The sequence below is a fragment of the Mya arenaria genome, chromosome 15, assembly GCF_026914265.1.
Source record: "Mya arenaria isolate MELC-2E11 chromosome 15, ASM2691426v1".
NCBI lineage: Eukaryota > Metazoa > Mollusca > Bivalvia > Myida > Myidae > Mya > Mya arenaria.
Window position 1 is genome coordinate 49,315,441 of NC_069136.1, and position 20,007 is coordinate 49,335,447.

The window sequence follows — 20,007 nt, forward strand, 5'->3', positions numbered from 1 at the left end:
GTTCTGAACAACTGGGTGAAGTATTAAGTCAATTGAATGAAGTGTATATAAGTTATTAATTAATATCCCAATCTGCCTAAAACTCATAGTCAATCAGGGGCCATAATTTGGATGAAGGATAATAGTCTCATTATGTGATGACCCTGAACAACTTTTTGAAGTAGTAAGTGCATTGAATGAAGGGTATTGGACTAAAGGTAAAAATCCCAGCTTGCCCTAAAACTTTAACCTGCCCTAAAACTTAAACCTAAGTTCCTAAGTCAATCAGGGGCCATTACTTGTATTAAGGATAATATGGAGTTATGTAACTTCATTGTGTGATGGTCCTGAACAACTGTGTGAAGTATTAAGTTAATTGAATGAGGGGTATAGAAGTTATTAATAAATATCCCAACCTGCCCTTAAACTTTAACCTAAGTTCCATAGTCAATCAGGGGCCATAATTTCTATAAAGGATAATATGGAGTTATCTAACCTCATTATGTGATGGCCCTGAACAACTGTGTAAAGTATTAAGTGAATTAAAAGAAAGGTTTTGGACTTATAAGTGAAAGCTTGCCCTAAAACTTTAACCGGACGCCGACGCTAGGGCGAGTAGTATAGCCCTTCTTGTTCTTCGAATAGCCAAGCTAAAAATATATAGAGGATCTGACACTTGATTTAAAACGTAATTTATTTATTGATATTAATTAATGAGCCTTGACTATTTTTTTTTAAATTTTACTAAGCGAGTTTAATAAATTTTGTATTTAAATGAATATTAGATTTTATTAATATCTTAAATACTGATGTGCTAATTATTATTGCTAAATACATAAAACATTCCTATATTATAAGTGCCCCATTTTAATTGCTATTTATTTATACTGATGAATCATCAAACATTTTGGATAATTCTTACACTAGTTTTATATCAAAAATAAATAAATAATGACATTATTTCATGATGGCAAGGTCATTTATGATTGTATGTTCAACTCTAATTTAAACTGTTCGCATTAGCTGCCATACTTGAAATAGGATGTCAAGAAATGGTCGGCGCCGTAAGTTTCCTGGATCTTCTGTCTCTGTTGCTTATCATACTCTTGCAGCGCAGAGATCGGCAACCGTCCCATCATCACTGCCTTACGAATCATGTGACGTTGGTTGTTCATCTTGTAAGAGCGGTACATAGCCTCGTACTCATCATGCTGAAATGATTATACAAAAAAATAAGTAAATGGTTCCCATCATTACTTCTTTTTAACTGTAGTGGCATTGCTGGTTCATTCTGAAAGTGGTAGATAATCAATCCCCATAAGGCCAAAAATAATATTGTAATCTATGTCCCATCATAGGCATTCGGGACCATTTTTAATAAACCGTAGTTAGCCTCATACTCATCTGCAATGAAAAATGACTTGAAACTTAAAATAACCCATTTTTTTCTCTCTGTACTGGAATTTAAAGTGCAGTTTTTAACACAATTTGAACCTATTGTTACTACTGTATTAAGTTACTGTCAAATACATTTTGGCAATAAACTTTTATGAGCAAATGACCATTATAATTATTCTAGAAAATCAATTTTAAAGAGTTAAGATTTTTCTTCTATTTTTCTATGCATCCCCTTGGAAAAAACTTCTCAAGGTAATATTCGGATTCATTGCACTAAAAACATAAACAAAATCAATAAAATCCAATAAATAAATAAGAAAGGAACAGAATTAATTAACCCAGTAGTAAAGTGACTTGTGAAAGAAATATTAAAATTCAAAACTATATTTTCTAGGGATGGCAACTAGTACCAGAGTACTTGATCTATTTTTTGAGTACTCAAATCCTAAAAATTCTTGATCGAGTACTATTAAAAAAAACTTAAATTGGTTTTCGCGAGAGACATGTTCATGTACCCTGCAGGTGCGGGTCATCATAATATTGGCCATTTCCATCTATAATGTTTCTTATCCTGAAATAAGTGTCAACTCTTGCACTACATCAGAAAGATTAATAAAAAAAGATTGTTTGCTATGTTTTAATTTGTGGTTTGTCCTTTTTATTTTTTTTTATTTTATTTAAATATATCACACTTCAAATATAGCACATGCAAAATAATAAATAATGTCTTGTCAAAACATTATCATGGCATGAAGTATCAATTTATTTTGCAAAGGAAATCAGCTAGTATAAAATTTAGAAAAACTTGAATAAAAGCCCTTGTGCTCTCATTCATTTATTGTCAAATTCTTTAATAAAACTTAATATTTTACTGGAATATTTAAAAACAAAATAACAATACGGTGTTGAAACTCTTAACTTTCAAAGCTTGATGTGTTATGCTTTAAATGGAGACCAGTAGCTTTTAACATATATCATATCTAAAGGTAAGCTAGAACTCCATATGAGCCTTCAAAAGGAGACCAACTAGCTAAAACCTGATCAGAGAAATAGTAAAATCAGACGTAAGCATTGTAATAAAACAAACAAGTCACCGTTTTAGAAACATTCTGCAGGAGAATTATGAAAATGATTTCTGAAAACCCATGCCAATATTGATACATGCTAGTGGAATGAAATAAGGTTTTGTGTTTCAATGACAAGAAATACATTCAGGGGCATATTTACCCGAAACCTCTAGAGCTGGTGAATCTCATCATGTAAATGGGTTTTTACATAAGATACAATTACCTGGAGATTAAGTGACCTTGACAGCAACTCATAGGCCTCCCGCAGTTTGGCAACAGCATGCTGCCCACTAAAAAGAACCTGGTCCCGCTTCTGTTTCTGTTCGTCATCCTTATTGTCACGGGCTTCAACCGGGCGACGGGAATTTCCCGTAGGAGGCTGCTTATCAAACGCAAATGCCTTCATGGACTGGACTTTGCTGCCCTGGAGAAGGTGAGGTTGAATTGTGATAAGTTTTGTCCATGTTCTGTAGGCAAGTCCCTTATAACATGAACAAGCTCAGCAGACTATTTTTCATTTAGTATAAATCGTGAAATATTCAAGTTTTTAAAGAGTTTTGATGCTTTTAAAGGAAATGATATTTGAGATTAAAAAGATAAACTACTTTTAATTTTACAAAATCATATTTTAGAAAGTAATTTTGGTAAATGTAATAAGATACCTAAGTGAGTTACACTGAAGAATTTTTGAGAAATTCGGGCCAGACGTTTTATCTGACAATGCCGTATACTGGTAAATGACGTTCGGTTCATATCTTGTATCAAATGTTTGTGTATCAGTCAAAAAAATGCTTGCATAAAAGCTTGAAAAACACTTTTTTCCTTTGTTATTTTTGTATCATTTTCATCCATGCAGGTAGACCTTATTCACAGGTCTTCAAAATGATGTGCCATATTGATGCCGTATAGTAAGTTACTGCTGGCAGTTTTGTCATTGGACATGTAAATGAATGTTTATAATGCATGTCCACTTCAGTACTTTATACAACAAATTTGAAACTAAAACGCTTGTGCATATAAAAATTCAAAGACAATTATTTCTCTAACTTATTATCTCTATAAAGGGGTTATCATTTATTAACAAAAGACGTCCAACTTTAAATCAAATAATGTGTATTAAATTATTGAAAGTTGTTACCTTGCAATTACTCAAGATATAATTATCAATTAAGTGGGATAAAATAAGGTATTATACTGACTGCATACCCTTTCCTAAATTTGCCACCAACTTCCACCAAATGCCATGGATTTTGGTGGCATTTGGTGAAATATCAAGAAATTCACTGCCACGAAATTTCCACCCAACTTGAGGTGGCCTTTGGTGTAACATTGAACTCATTTTTTTTTCATATGGCACTCGGTGAAAAAGTTGGACTTAGTTAATTTTTGATATGGCAGTTGGTGAAAAAAAAGGTGAAAATTAATCCCATTTTCTTCTGTTTTTCATCGTTTTACACCAAGTGCCATCTGTTCCAATACTCCACCAACTGCCACCCATTTTCCAAGTCCAATACGTGGCAAATTTAGGGAAGGGTAGGGCACACCAGAATTGAGAAAAATATAGCCTGCGTCCTATCTATATTGTATGGTTGTGAAATTCAGGGTTGAATTTTATTCACTTAACTTTTGGCATGTATGAAAACTAGAGCTTACAGCTCACTTAAAGTCTTATTAAACCAAATGCAATGACAGGGGAGCTGACTGCTAATATGAGCTATGTCATATTTCTAAAGAAAAATGCAACCAATGGTCTTGAATGCCCTTGATGTTTAAAATGTGACCGTATGTTCACCTGTGTTTCCTATTGTGCTAATAAAAAAGTCAAGCTGTAAATATTTCATCATGTAAACTTCTTTTACTACAAATTTTAATCCTAGAAAAACATCATATGAAAATCGGGCATCGGTTATTTTGTATTGTTATTCAAATATCGTAACGCTCATTTCATTTCATACAAAGCTCTAGTAAATACTACATAAATTCTACCAAAACAAAGTGAGCTTAGCTTAGTCCTATTATAAGGGACTTGAGATGTTTTGAGAAATTAGGGTCAGTGTATAGGGTCATGCTACACAGTATGTGAGATAATATTCATTGTCATTTGTAACAGAACTGTATATATTTCGTGAAAAATAAATTAACGTATAGCCAGCCACAACAATCTTATTTCCATACCTGTATCTCATCTTTTTTTTATTCGTAAAACAGACAAATTTATAAGTTAGTTTGTTTGTTTCAAAATATAGATCAATGTTGTAATCTTGTAAATGTTCACCCCCCCCCCTTTTAAAACTATTCCCACCCTCGACCTATCCCCATCCTCAAACTATCCATTCCCTCAACAAACTACCCCTACAGTCAAACTACCTCTACCCCTATCTAATATATCGAAGCTTCATGAGCTTTGTCACCTTGTCTTCATTTTTTTCCTCATACAACATCTGGCCAATCTCTGACACAAACTCCATAATATCTGAGCTCAACATGTTCAACTGAAATACAAAATATCATTTTTTACCACATTGTCATAAAGTCATGTCATGCAACATCAGAATGATACACTTCTAACAAAAGCTTTGCAGAGCAAATAAATCCTACAGGGCTTGTCTGTTCATTTTTAATCAAACTAATTGAGTTAGTGGCCTTGCTAAACATATGATTGTTTTCTCTGGCAATATATTAAAAAGTTTCTATATATATATTCCATTTTCTAATATCTTTAGCAGTTTTTGAGTAATGGCCAAAGTTAAAGAATTTGAACTCCTGGACACGGCTTACACCAACACTAAGGCTATCTCAATACCTTGTCTTTTTTTTTAAAAATAGAAAAGCTTATATACTGTGTACCCCCATTGGAACAAAGCAACAGTGCGCATAAACATTGAGTTGCCATTTCATACAAACAAGCTGTCACAGGAACCTTACAAATGCCCCTGACTATGCCTTGTCAGAACAAGGGCCTATCTACCAAGTTTGAGGTTCCTTGGCCAAAGCGTTCTTTAGATATTGATCGGATAGCATTGTGAACGAAGGACAGACATACAGATCGACAGTCTTATAACTAATTTATAAGTCTGTTCGGGGAAAACAAATAATGAAATAAGTTGAGGTGAGCTGTAAGATTTGTTAATGATGTGACCCATTGGTTGCCACAATTGATCATTTTTCAGTAAAAACTTTGACGCTTAAATTTATTGGTAGTGTAAAATGATGACTCTATTTAACTCTGGTGTTCTCTTTGCTTGTGGAAGAATCCTTTTTGCACTCGACCTTCGGTCTCCTGTGATACAGATTCTTCCACAAGCAACTAGAAGTGATACAACACCACAGATCAACTGACTTAGATAATATTCCCTATTTATCTCCACGAGAACTAAAATGCTGAGTCATTCGAACAAATTTTCCTCAGGGATCATAGTCTCAGTCAGATTGCGTAAACTAAAAATGCTCAGGATGGACAGAAGTTAAGCTACCAACCTTTCCTTGCATATCGCCTGCCTGAAACAGCATTAACTCTCTGGACATCCCAGGAGTCAGGTCCTGTTTAATTTCATCCGGAATAACAGGCGTTGGGGTCTGGAAATCTGGCAGCTTTTCCACCTTGTTGGACTGTAAAATCTCTTATAATGTAGGAGAGCCTTTCAAAAATGACATAGACAATAAACATAAAACATTTACTAGAGGCAGCTACTTTATTTAAAGCTGTACTCTCACAGTTTGAACATTTTGACAACTTTTTTATTTTTTGTCTTGGAACAAGCCAATTATTGTGAAAATCCATGGAAACCAGTTATATAAGACTGGTGACAAAAAAATTAGATCGCAGATTTTTATATTCAAGTTAAAAAATTGATGTTTTATGCATTTTTCATTGATGAATCATTAATTTTCGAACGGAAATATGACAATGTACGATTTGATTGGGAATGGGCCTAACCCAGGATGCCCCTCAGGTGCGGGGGCTTTTGGCAGGGATTTAATCAGGAATTTGTCCCCGCAGGGCGGGGATTTTACCGGATTTTACCGGAGGTTGGCTGGACCAAAAGTCCTGGCTATTCTCCGGACCTGGGGGGGCCGTGATTACAATTGACTGGTTCATATTATTCCTGTAAGGACCCATACATATTTCATTGCTATATGCAGGAGGCTTTGTTATTTCACTGTGTGCTGTGTCTGTAGTATAAACCCTGTTACTCTCTAACAAGCGTACACAGACCCCAGTGATTTGTGTTTCATAAAGATTTCAGAAATTCTCACCTTCTGCATGTATCTTGCTCTGACCTCCTTCCTGGGCATTTTGGGTGCGTGAGGCTCCTTGGGTTTGGGCGCAGACAGTGGGCGCTCCTTTTCAACATTTTCAACAGTTGGCTTGGCACTGGGCTTGGTACTGGGCTTGGCACTGGGCATCGCTTTAGGCTATAGAAGTTAGAAAAATATGTATATGGGCTTAATGTTTAGTCTAACTTTAAACTTATTTATTTTACAACAATTGTAAAACAAGTTATTACAACATGATATTTATCACTCTTGTTCAAAGAGAAGGCTTAATGTTTTTAGGTAAAACATATTTTAGACAGCTTTTAACTGAATTTGTTTGTAAAACATATAATATTTTAATGTTACATTAATTTAGTTGACAAAATATTTGGTTTAGCATTCTATTTCCCATTGAGCAGTTACTAAAACACCTCAACCAAGAAACAGTCAAATACAACGGGAAGAACCTTTTCAACAGTGTCAATCCAGTGAACTTTCCGAATCTCAACCAGACTTTATGACAGTCAGAATGGGGCACTGTTTTATTATTTTAAGGGGAAAAGGCTTAAACTTCAATATTCAACATGCAACCTGTTCATTATGCAGTGATCTCCCTTTAGGAGACATAAGAATGTGGTACGTTAAGATGTTGACACCCTTTGCCTAATTTTGGAACACTCCTTGCAGAGGCAGATTGGAATGAGAATCCACATTTTAAAGGCCAGTCATGTATGCATAATTACTATTTGAAACTGATTGTTAATTTAGTAAAACAAATTGAATAAAGACGATTCTTTGTAATTAAGGTGCTTTTCTAAGTCTGAGTCTAGACTCGGACTTGAGGCTGCTGTATTCATGGACCCTAGGAGCCATATCAACTATAAAATCTTTAGTCTGAGATTGCAACTCGGAAAACTGAATTCTTAATTTTGACAGAATATATATGCCTGAATGTAAAACATATACTATTTGTCCAGATACAATAATACTAACCTTTTTCATCTCCTGTAACAGGATTTTTACAACTTAGTTAAACGTTTGATTTTCTGAGTCTGAGTCTCAAATTCAGCCTCAAGACGTTAAGTGAATATGGGCCCTAACCTCACCTGTTCAACCTTGGCAGCTGGTGGTGGAAGGGGAAGTTCCCGCTCCATACGGAGGTCTGAGATCTCCCGGAAGGCGTCACTCAGTTTCATCTCTGTGTCTGCCAGACACTTCTTGAAGTATTCACACTTGGCCTGCCACTTCCCAGCATCCTTCTTCCAATTTGCTACTTCCTCCTAGCAAAAATAAGGAATAATTCTAACCATAACCTTCTGAAAAATTCCATAACCACTTAATTGTTCACACTCTGGTTCCATGGGTAATTAAAACCTTTACCTTAGAGCTTGAACTATCCCATGTTCAAACTTGACCGAGGCCCATCAACACTGTAAACTGTAAAGATTCTCCATGATTGGATATTCAGGAGGTCCAATTATGGAGGTGTTCAGAACAAAATGATTCTTTGAGTATTTTGGTGTGTTCAAAGGATATTTTGACCAGGTAAATAATTTAAATATATCACTTGTATTGTAATATAAATACGCCTACCCAAAGGCCAGACTTGTTAGTTCCTCTCAGATTTTAACATGTTTCTAGAGGCCCAAACAAAAAAGTTATTGAATTTATAAGCTGAAGATATTTTTGTTTCCAAGGTGAAAATAAAAAATTGCATGACTTGAAACTGTGTATTTAGTCAAATATGATGTTCTCAAATTAGATCTATGTTAGCTAAAATTTATTGAGTCTTTGCAGACTTTTTCTTTACAACGGATTGTGCACATAACACAGGTACTATATGGCCATTTTTTTAGAACACCTATTATGTTGGCGGTGAAAGTTTTATATGCAAAGATAATTTACATTAGACCCTTAAATGAAATACTTCAATTACTGCAGCCACCACCAATGCCAGGTGTATTACCTATATGCCTTCTTTTCATGAGACACTAAAATGGTGACACAAAAATGATCCTGGTGATGATGTGACTTAAAAACACAAATGAAAAATTATTTCCCCCCTCTTTTAAAGGAATTTTAAAACACTTTGATTTATGGAGAAAGTGTTTCTGTAAAATTCATTGTGTGTACACCTAAACTACTCTTTGGATAAATTTTTATGGGAACATTTATGACATAAGCATCGCTATATCAGTCATAATATCAGACCGATAATACTGATCTACATTGGTATAAATGCCATTTAACTTCTTTTTGACCCTTTAGGTTTGTCCAAGAAAAAAGACAAACTAAAAACAACACCATACCTCCAACTCATTGTCCTCCACGTGACATTTGCAGTGTTCACTTGTGTGTTCATTTGTTGTTGGTATCACAGGAGCTTGAGCTGCCATTGGCACCTCCCTGAAAAAAGGTGGGGACAAGGTACGAATCTGGGCTAAAGAAAAAAATAATAAGAGAAAAGCAGGTAAAGAAGCTGATAAGACACCTTGCTAATGTAAAATTAACAAGAGATGTTTGTCAAACATTATGCCCCCCCCCCCCCCCCCCCCCCCCCCTGAGCGCCATGTTGTCAGGATTATATGGACAATTGAATGAAATATGCATGGACCGAAATGACAGCTGATTTGTTGCCGTTAAGGCAGTTTTAAGATTATGACCATTAAAGTGTGAGGATAGAGTGTGTTATGACCATGACCTTTGACTCTATGAACTCAAAATCCAGAGTCATCAGCAGGTCACCAGAAACCTAAATGTCAAGTTCGAGGGCCATGGGTGCAGGCATTGTCAAGTTATCACACAGACAAGTTTTTTTCGTTCAAGGTCACTGTGACCTTGACCTTTGACCCAATGACCCCTTAAATCATAAGGGGTCATCTACAAGTCAGATGCAACTCCAAGTCAAGTTTGAAGCCCATGGGTTCTGGCATTGTTGAGTTATCACTCGGACAACCTTTTACCATTCAAGATCACTGTGACCTTGACCTTTGGCTCTATGAATCCTAAAATCAATAACGGTGATCTACTGATCAGGCTTAACATCCATGTCAAGTTTAATAATCATAGGTTCAGGCATTGTTGAGATATCAGTGGGAGAAGATTTGTTAACTTTTTTGCGTTAAAGGTTACTGTGACATTGACCTTGGCCTGATGACCCCCAAAGACGATATGGGTCATCTACTGGGCAGGCCCAACCTTCATGTCAAGTTTGATGACCATAGGTCCAGGAATTGTCGAGGTCGCTTTCAAGGTCACTGTGACCTTGACCTTTGACCCCTAAAATCAATAGGGGTCATCTACTGGTCAGGCCAAACCTCCATGTCAAGTTTGAGGGCCATGGGTGCAGGCATTGTTGAGTTATCACTCGGACAACCTTTTATCATTCAAGGTCACTGTGACCTTGACCTTTGGCCCAATGACCCCTAAAATCAATAGGGACCATCTTCTGGCCAGGCCCAACCTCCAAGTCAAGTTTGAGGGCCATGGGTGCAGGCATTGTCGAGTTATCACTCCGATAACCTTTTACCATTTCAGGTCGCTGTGACCTTGACCTTTAGCCCAATGACCCCTAAAATCAATAGGGACCATCTTCTGGCCAGGCCCAACCTCCAAGTCAAGTTTGAGGGCCATGGGTGCAGGCATTGTCGAGTTATCACTCGGACAACCTTTTACCATTCCAGGTCACTGTGACCTTGACCTTTGGCCAGATGACCCCCCAAAGCCATAGGGGTCATCTCCTGGTCAGGCCAATTCTCCAAGTCAAGTTTGAGGGCCATGGGTGCAGGCATTGTTGAGTTATCACTCGGACAACCTTTTACCATTCAAGGTGACTGTGACCTTGACCTTTGGCCAGATGACCCCCAAAAACAAAAGGGGTCATGTACTGGTCAGGCCCAATTCCAAGTCAAGTTTGAGGGCCATGGGTGCAGGCATTGTCAAGTTATCACAAGGAAAACCTTTAACCATTCAAGGTGACTGTGACCTTGACCTTTGGCCCGATGACCCCCAAAAACAATAGGGGTCTTCTACTGGTCTGGCCCAACCTCCAATTCAATTATGAGGGCCATGGGTGCAGGCATTGTCGAATTATCACTCGGACAACCTTTTACCATTCAAGGTGACTGTGACCTTGACCTTTGGCCCGATGACCCCCAAAAACAATAGGGGTCATCTACTGGTCAGGCCCAACCTCCAATTCAATTATGAGGGTCATGGGTGCCGGCATTGTTGAGTTATCACCTGGACAACCTTTTACCATTCAAGGTCACTGTGAACCTGACCTTTGACCCGATGAGCCCCAAAAACAATAGGGGTCAGCTACTGGTCAGGCCCAACCTCCAAGTCAAGTTTGAGGGCCATGGGTGCAGGCATTGTCAAGTTATCACTCGGACGACCTTTTACTATTCAAGGTCACTGTGACCTTGACCTTTGGCCTGATGACCCCCCAAAACAATAGGGGTCATCTACTGGTCAGGCCCAACCTCCATGTCAAGTTTGAGGGCCATGGGTGCAGGCATTGTTGAGTTATCACTCGGACAAGCTTTAAAATTATTTTACCATTAAAGGTCACTGTGACCTTGACCTTTGACCCGATGACCCCCAAAATCAATAGGGGTCATCTACTGATCAGGCCCAACCTTCATGTGAAGTTTGATGACCATACGTCCAGGAATTGTTGAGTTATCACTCGGACAAGCTTTGGTCTACCGACGGACCGACCGACCGACCGACATGCCTGTGCAAAGCAATATACCCCTCTTCTTCGAAGGGGGGCATAAAAATAAATTGAGTACATCAAGAAACCAACCACCAGTGGGTGCTGTTTCAGAATGAAACCAGGAACCACACTTGCATGAAACACCAGGCACCACTCCTGCATGAAACAAGACGCCAGAATCCTGCATGAAACCAGGGGCCACTCCTGCATGAAACCAGGAACCACCCCTGCATGAAACCAGGTACCACAATCCTGCAAGAAACCAGGCGCCACCCCTGCATGAAACCAGGCACCACTCCTGCATGAAACCAGGCGCCACCCCTGCATGAAACCAGGCCCCACTCCTCCATAAAACCAGGCACCACTCCTGCTTGAAACCTGGCAACACTCCTGCATGAAACCAGGCACCACCCCTGCATGAAACCAGGCACCACCCCTGCATGAAACCAGGGGCCACTTCTGCATAAAACCAGGCCCCACTCCTGCATGAAACCAGGCGCCACCCCTGCATAAAACCAGGCGCCACCCCTGCATGAAACCAGGCGCAACCCCTGCATGAAACTAGGCGCCACTCCTGCATTAAACCAGGTGCCAACCCTGCATGAAACCAGGCGCCACTCCTGCATAAAACCAGGTGCCACTCCTACATGAAACTAGGCTCCACTCCTGCATGAAACAAGATGCCACAATCCTGCATGAAACCAGGCGCCACCCCTGCATGAAACCAGGCGCTACTCCTGCATGAAACCTGGCACCACTCCTGCATGAAACCTGGGGCTACTCCTGCATGAAACCAGGCGCCACTCCTGCATAAAACCAGGCGCCACTCCTGCATGAAACCTGGCACCACTCCTGCATGAAACCTGGGGCCACTCCTGCATGAAACCAGGGGCCACTTCTGCATGAAACCAGGCGCCACTCCTGCATGAAACCAGGGGCCACTCCTGCATGAAACCTGGGGCCACTTCTGCATGAAACCTGGGGCCACTTCTGCATGAAACTGTGCGCCACTACTGCAGGAAAGCAGGGGCCACTCCTGCATGAAACCTGGGGCCACTCCTGCAGGAAACCAGGCGCCACTCCTGCATGAAACCAGGCACCAACCCTGCATGAAACCAGGCGCCACTCCTGCATGAAACAAGATGCCACGATCCTGCATGAAACCAGGCGCCAACCCTGCATGAAACCAGGTGCCACTCCTGCTTGAAACCAGGCACCACTCCTGCATGAAACCTTGCACCACTCCTGCATGAGACCAGGGGCCACTCCTGCATGAAACCAGGGGCCACTCCTGCATGAAACCAGGCGCCACTCCTGCATGAAACCATGCGCCACCCCTGCATGAAACCATGTGCCACCCCTGCTTGAAACCGGGCACCACTCCTGCATGAAACCAGGCACCACTCCTGCATGAAACCTGGCATCACTCCTGCATGAAACCAGGCGCCACCCCTGCATGAAACCTTGGGCCACTCCTGCATGAAACCAGGCGCCACTCCTTCTTTAAACCAGGCACCACTCCTGCATGAAAACAGGCACCACTCCTGCATGAAACCAGGTGCCACCTCTGCATAAAACTAGGCACCACTCCTGATTAAAACCATGCACCATTCCTGCATGAAACCTGGGGCCACTCCTGCATGAAACCAGGCACCACACCTGCATGGAACTAGGGGCCAACCCTGCATGAAACCAGGCGCCACCCCTGCATGAAACCAGGGGCCATTTTTGCATGAAACCTGGGGCCACTCCTGCATGAAACCAGGCGCCACTCCTGCATGAAACCAAGCACCACTGACCTGCTTGAATCCTGGTGCCACTCCTGCATGAAACCAGGCGCCACCCCTGCATGAAACCATGGGCCACTCCTGCATGAAACCAAGCGCCACCCCTGCTTGAAACTAGGCACCACTCCTGCATGAAACCAGGCACCACTCCTGCTTGAAACCAGGCACCACTCCTGCTTGAAACCAGGCACCACTCCTGCATAAAACCAAGCACCACTCCTGCTTGAAACCAGGCACCATCCTGCTTGAAACCAGGCACCACCCCAGCTTGAAACCTGGCACCACTCCTGCATTAAACCAGGCGGCACTCCTGCATGAAAAAAGGCGCCACTTCTGCATGAAACCAGGTGCCACCCCTGCATGAAACCAGGCGCCAATCCTGCTTGAATCCTGGTGCCACTCCTGCATGAAACCAGGCGCCACCCCTGCATGAAACCATGGGTCACTCCTGCATGAAACCAAGCGCCACTCCTGCTTAAAACCAGGCACCACTCCTGCATGAAACCAGGCACCACTCATGCTTGAAACCAGGCGCCACTCATGCTTGAAACCAGGCACCATCCTGCTTGAAACCAAGCACCACCCCTGCTTGAAACCTGGCACCACTCCTGCATTAAACCAGGCACCACTCCTGCATGAAACCAGGCGCCATTCCTGCATGAAACCAGGCGCCACCCCTGCATGAAACCAGGCGCCACTCCTGCATGAAACCAGGCGCCACCCCTGCATAAAACCAGTCGCCACTCCTGCATTAAACCATTCACCACTCCTGCATGAAACCAGGCGCCACTCCTGCATGAAACCTGGGGCCACTCCTGCTTGAAACCAGGCATCACCCCTGCATGAAACCAGGCGCCACTCCTGCATAAAACCAGGCACCACTCCTGCTTGAAACTAGGCACTATTCCTGCATGAAACCAGGCGCCACTCCTGCATGAAACCAGGCGCCACCCCTGCATGAAACCAGGGGCCACTCCTGCTTGAAACCAGGCACCACTCCTGCATGAAACCATGGGCCACTCCTGCTTGAAACCAGGGGCCATTCCTGCATGAAACCATGGGCCACTCCTGCATGAAACCATGGGGCACCCCTGCATGAAACCTGGGGCCACTCCTGCATGAAACCATGGGCCATTCCTGCATGAAACCAGGCACCATTCCTGCTTGAAACTAGGCACTATTCCTGCATGAAACTAGGCACCACTCCTGCATGAAACCAGGGGCCACTCCTGCATGAAACCATGGGCCACTCCTGCTTGAAACCAGGGGCCATTCCTGCATGAAACCAGGGGCCACTCCTGCATGAAACCATGGGCCACTCCTGCTTGAAACCAGGGGCCACCCCTGCATGAAACCATGCGCCATTCCTGCATGAAACCAGGCACCATTCCTGCATGAAACCATGGGCCACTCCTACTTGAAACCAGGGGCCATTCCTGCATGAAACCATGGGCCACTTCTGCATGAAACCATGGGCCACCCCTGCATGAAACCATGCGCCATTCCTGCATGAAACCTGGGGCCACTCCTGCATGAAACCATGGGCCACCCCTGCATGAAACCATGCGCCATTCCTGCATGAAACCAGGCACCATTCCTGCATGAAACCAGGCGCCACTCCTGCATGAAATCTGGGGCCACTCCTGCTTGAAACCTGGGGCCACTCCTGCATAAAACCACGCGCCACTCCTGCTTGAAACCTGGCACCACTCTTGCATGAAACCTGGCACCACTCCTGCATGATTCAAATATGCTAAAACAATAGCGTGTTTTCACAGAAGCGAAAATTAATTGGTATGTTATAGGGATGCAAATGAATATTCGATCGAACATTCGGTATTCGAATGTCAAAATCGGTATTCGAATATTCGATGTTTTAGTTGAATTAATAAATCAATAAACTTTTTTCCTATAACTGTGTTCTTCGTCTGTATTGTTTTTGCAATGATTGGCTCCTAATGCGAAAGGTGTGAAATTGATGACACTATACACGAGTCATATCAGATATATCGTTAGGAACTATAAACACTCCCCATAATTTTGCATTTACTGGCTGTTAGACAAGTGACATTAAACACATTCCAATTCATTTGAGTACATTTAAATGACAATGCCAATTAGGGGTTTATGAGATCGGCCTTTATACCAATGTGTTGTCTTCACCGCTAATCAAGCTTGGCGATATTGCTCAAATCGCCTTGATGATATGACGGATATGTGCTAGTTGTGTGCTTTAAATTGTAAACACCAATCCCAGAACTAGGCTGCAAGTCCCATGTTGGCACACATCGTCATATAACTGGGAAAATATGAAATTCCCCGATCTTATTTTGTACTGTTTACAAATATGAACGCAAAGGAATTGAAATTATTCAAATTTTTGCTTAAATGTACCGGTTTTTCTTGGGATATATTATGAAAATGGGGATAATTTGTGGAAGAATAAGGGCATGTCCGTCCCCTGTACCGGATACGACAAAGAAATGTAACAGGGCCCCGGCTGTTACTTTAGTGAATAATAGTTTACTACAATTCTAACAGGTTCATTTTGGTATTCGAATATTCACATATTCGATCGAAAGAATTACCGAATATTCGAATGTCAATTTTGCCATTCATTTGCATCCCTAGTATCTAAACTAAATAACAGCATTCTTACACAGACTTCCTTATCTCCTGACGTAGACGGCGTATATCCTTTGACAACTTCTCATTTTCTTCTTCAATCGAGTTCATGTACTCTCGCTGTAAGACAATTATAATCCATTAAAGTGGACGACGCATTGTTAAAAAAAATAAGATTAACTTGGATCCTTTTTCAGGTAAACACATGTGCAATGTTCATTATTTCATTAACAAGTTTGGTGAGAATCTTCCTTAAATAAAAAAACAAAAAAAAACAAGTAATAATATTTGTAGATCAAAGTGTAAAATCAAACAGTCCGCTTTCAGATTGATTTCAGAGTCTTAATGTTGAAGCAGTATTTTTGTATTTCATAACATTTAAACAATCCGCAATTTCTTCTTTAAATAAAGTATATAACCTTTTCCTCCAGCTCTTGTCTCATTTCTGCTTTCTCCTCAGAAGATCTTGAAAATTCCTAAAAACATTAAAAAAAAAGAATTGTGAATAATACCCAAATCAATTTGACACATTAAATTGCAGTTGCTAAGACTAGACATGTGCAAATTTGTTGCCATTGGCTTTATATACCTACATGTGTACAAAGTTTCATTTGAACATCCTGAATGGTTTGGCCAAGTTAAAGGCAAAGGTGAAGATTTTGCATGACGCCTAAAAAAGGCCAAATGCTATAATAATGAATCAACTTTAAATCTTCAAAAAACAGACAAGTTCAAAATTGTTTTCAGAAAAGCCTCCATTACAGAAAGGTGGGGAAAAAATACTGGCACTTCTTACCTCTCTCAGAGATTCCAAGGTCTCCTCGCACTCCTTCAGTTTTGTACGTAGGAAAGACGGGTCACTTGTACTCGTCTGTAGTTGAGGCTGCGGTTCAAACTGTAAATGGAAATGTTTTCTTTTTAATACAAATTTTAAGTATAACACATCATCTTGTTGACATGTACATTTTTTACCTCTCAGTGACAGTGACACACCGTTATTCAACAGTTGAATTCTGCATGCTAATAGGTTAAACTGTAATTTCAATTTATTAAATTTAAACATTTAGGAGAGAAAGCTCAGAAAAATAGATTCTACTCATTACTTAAATATTTTCATGGTTTACATAAGAAATAAATAGACATTTGACAGCAGACAGTCACCAGCAGCCCCGCAGGGTTACAAGTACACAATGTCATTTCATAAAGAACAATTTTTTTCTTAAGTAAGTTATGAAGGGAAGTAACCTGAGCAAGCATTTTTGACATGGACTCTGAGAGTGACTTCCCCTGGCCCTCAGGAATCTGTCCCTTTTTCTCTTCCACCTGGGCATGGAGCTGCCGTATCATCTGCAACGGGAAATGCATCAATAAATGAAAGTGACCTTAGGCGAGAAGGAACTAATACTCCAAGTATGTTACTGTCAGGGGCATAGTTCAGCTTAAGATAAAATGTAGGCCTATTTCTAAGTGGCTTTTGGGTTCCTGGGAAAGAAAAATTAGTTAAATTGTTGGAGGTGCATTTCAGTGTATATTTCCGAAAGGAAAAAAATTATATTTATATATATATATATAAGTGATTTCCTTCAATTTTACTTCAGAACATTAAATTTATTAATGTTTCGGGTGAAATAGTAGTTTACTCATTTGACATTAATGATCAATTTAACAACAAAATAGCCTATGATTTGCGCACAGATTATCTAATACTCCCTTTACATACGTAAAAATACCTGCTGTGCAGCTCGAAGATCTTTCTCATATTTGTTGTAGCGAGCACGAAGGATCGTGACATCCTGGGACAGATCGCTGTTCTCTGCTGTCAACTTCAACACTATCTCCTTCTTCTCCCGTAACTCTGCTGTCAGGCTAGAATATAGATCAGAAACCATTCCAGACCTAGAGTATGATACCACATTGTTATTTTGTTTCTTAATTATTAATAAGTAAACTTCAATATTTTTTTATTTAAGTCAATCACAGACCTTTTCATTATAACATTTATAGGTCGACGATTCTATAAAACCATAAAAACACAGTCAAATTAATTGTATACCGACATATTCTTTTACAATTTTTGATTTGGCTAACATGTCAAGTTTCATGGATTAGAAGAATCGCGAAAATAATGTACACTGTAAACATATTATTAATAAGTGCGTGAAAGCATCAAATACAGTTTCAAAAAATAATCATTATCGGATATAAAGAATGTAGTTATCGGATAAAAAGAATGTAATAAGATGAAATAACTTTACAAACAACATTCAATAGTTGACAATTAAAGTATATATATATATATATATATATATATATATATATATATATATATATACATACTTTAATAAGACGAACAGCCTTCAGGCATTCTTAAAGTTATAAACTTCGCTTTTGTCTCAGCATCTCGTCCGACATTTTCCCGCCGTTATGTCAATATTATCTATTTAGTTCAAACGGCAATCGATCAAACGGGCAATGACTATCCATAGCCTGTTCAATTTTATAGGAAATACCTTACCTCTTGATAGTGATAGCTTGCCTTTCTAGATTTTGCACCATTTCTTGCATTTTCTTTGAAATAGCGCCCATCTCTGAAAAAAATGATCGGAATCCGGATTCCCAGTTCAAGACACAAATTTATTCATGATCTCTCCAGAATCCACACGATTGTCTAAATCATTAGAAATTATAGCCAGACTTCAGTTCACATGTTTATTTCAAAATATAAAATGTATATTAAATTGTATGCCCTTTATCACAAAATTTCCATTCTAAACAAACTGATCGCAGACAGAGTCGGGACACTAAACAACGAAAAGGTTTATAAAAAATATGAGCTGTCGAAACTTCCGTGGTGTAGCTGTACCTTGTGTTTACTTCAACAAATGTAGAATGATTTATATTTTATTTGATAATTTTATTAAACGGACATATTTCAAAAATCGGAGAATGTGGTACCGTATAAGAACACTGCAATAATGCAGGTTGGCTACGAGTTCTTTTTGATCTTTTGCGAACTGTGGTGCAAGGAGGTTTTCTCCCGATTCGAATTTTGTTAATCTCAAATGTTATAAAACAACGAGGTTGAGCGTATTCGGCGCCTTGGTTGAACTTCTGCCAACAACCATTTTTTTTCAAAGATGACTTAACTGATTTATGTTACATGTTGCCTTACGCTCAGTGTTTTCTCCCCGCACCGACTGGAGCATGTTCACAATCTCCTGGGCTGCATGCATCCAGGGGGCTGTCTCAGAATCGTTCAGTTTTAGCGTCTGCATACTCACTTAAATACAGCGTTAGTAATGTTTAAAATACGGAGTAAGTTTATCGATAAAATACGGGGTAAGTTTATCGATGAAATACGGGGCATTTTTATCGATGTAATACGGGGCATTTTTATCGATGTAATAAGGGCTCAGTGTATCGATGAAATACGGGCTCAGTGTACCGATGAAATACGGGCTAAGTGTATCGATGAAATACGGGGTAAGTTTAGCGATGAAATACGGGGCATTTTTTTCGATGTAATACGGGCTAAGTTTATCGATATAAAACGGGCTTAGTGTATCGATGAAATACGGGGTAAGTTTATCGATGCAATACGGGATATTTTTATCGATGTAATACGGGCTTAGTTTTTCGTTGAAATACGGGGTAAGTTTATCGATGAAATACGGGTCATTTTTATCGATGTAATACGGGCTAAGTTTATCGATGAAATACGGGGTAAGTTTATGGATGAAATACGGGTCATTTATATTGATGAAATACGGAGCATGTTTATCGATCAAATACGATTATGAGCGAACTATGGGGGAGTAAAATGATGAAATAAAGAGCTAGTTTATGGATGGAATACGGGTTGCGTTACTGGTTAAAAACGGAGCGAGTTTATGGATGAAATAAGGGGCCTGTAATTGGTTAAAAACGGGGCGAGTTTATGGATAAAATACGGGCGTGTTAATGGTTAAAACGGGGCGAGTTTTTGGATGAAATACGTGGCGTGTTATTGGTTAAAAACGGGGCCAGTTTATGGATGAACTATTGGAAGCCTTAATAGATAAAAATATGTGACAGGTTGATGAAGGAATACGTGATGTGTCTAAGGGGTGAACTAGAGGATGAGTTCATGAATGAAAAATTGGATAAGTTAATGTATGAAATACCGCGTGAGTTT

General features: G+C 40.0%; 1 protein-coding gene across 1 annotated transcript in view; it reads right to left on the minus strand.

The window, feature by feature from the left end:
- Positions 1-20,007, minus strand: part of LOC128220779 (CAP-Gly domain-containing linker protein 1-like) — a 47,875-nt gene that overhangs the window by 20,956 nt on the left and 6,912 nt on the right. Inside the window, exons 10-23 of the mRNA XM_052929305.1 lie at positions 19,006-19,113; positions 18,349-18,421; positions 17,564-17,699; positions 17,079-17,180; positions 16,630-16,728; positions 16,253-16,309; positions 15,868-15,953; positions 9,011-9,107; positions 7,808-7,981; positions 6,702-6,860; positions 5,922-6,053; positions 4,856-4,936; positions 2,668-2,868; positions 1,012-1,190 (exon numbers count right to left, since the gene is read on the minus strand). Coding sequence (XP_052785265.1) covers positions 1,012-1,190; positions 2,668-2,868; positions 4,856-4,936; positions 5,922-6,053; positions 6,702-6,860; positions 7,808-7,981; positions 9,011-9,107; positions 15,868-15,953; positions 16,253-16,309; positions 16,630-16,728; positions 17,079-17,180; positions 17,564-17,699; positions 18,349-18,421; positions 19,006-19,113 — 1,684 coding nt within the window. The remainder of the gene's footprint in view (positions 1-1,011; positions 1,191-2,667; positions 2,869-4,855; positions 4,937-5,921; positions 6,054-6,701; positions 6,861-7,807; positions 7,982-9,010; positions 9,108-15,867; positions 15,954-16,252; positions 16,310-16,629; positions 16,729-17,078; positions 17,181-17,563; positions 17,700-18,348; positions 18,422-19,005; positions 19,114-20,007) is intronic.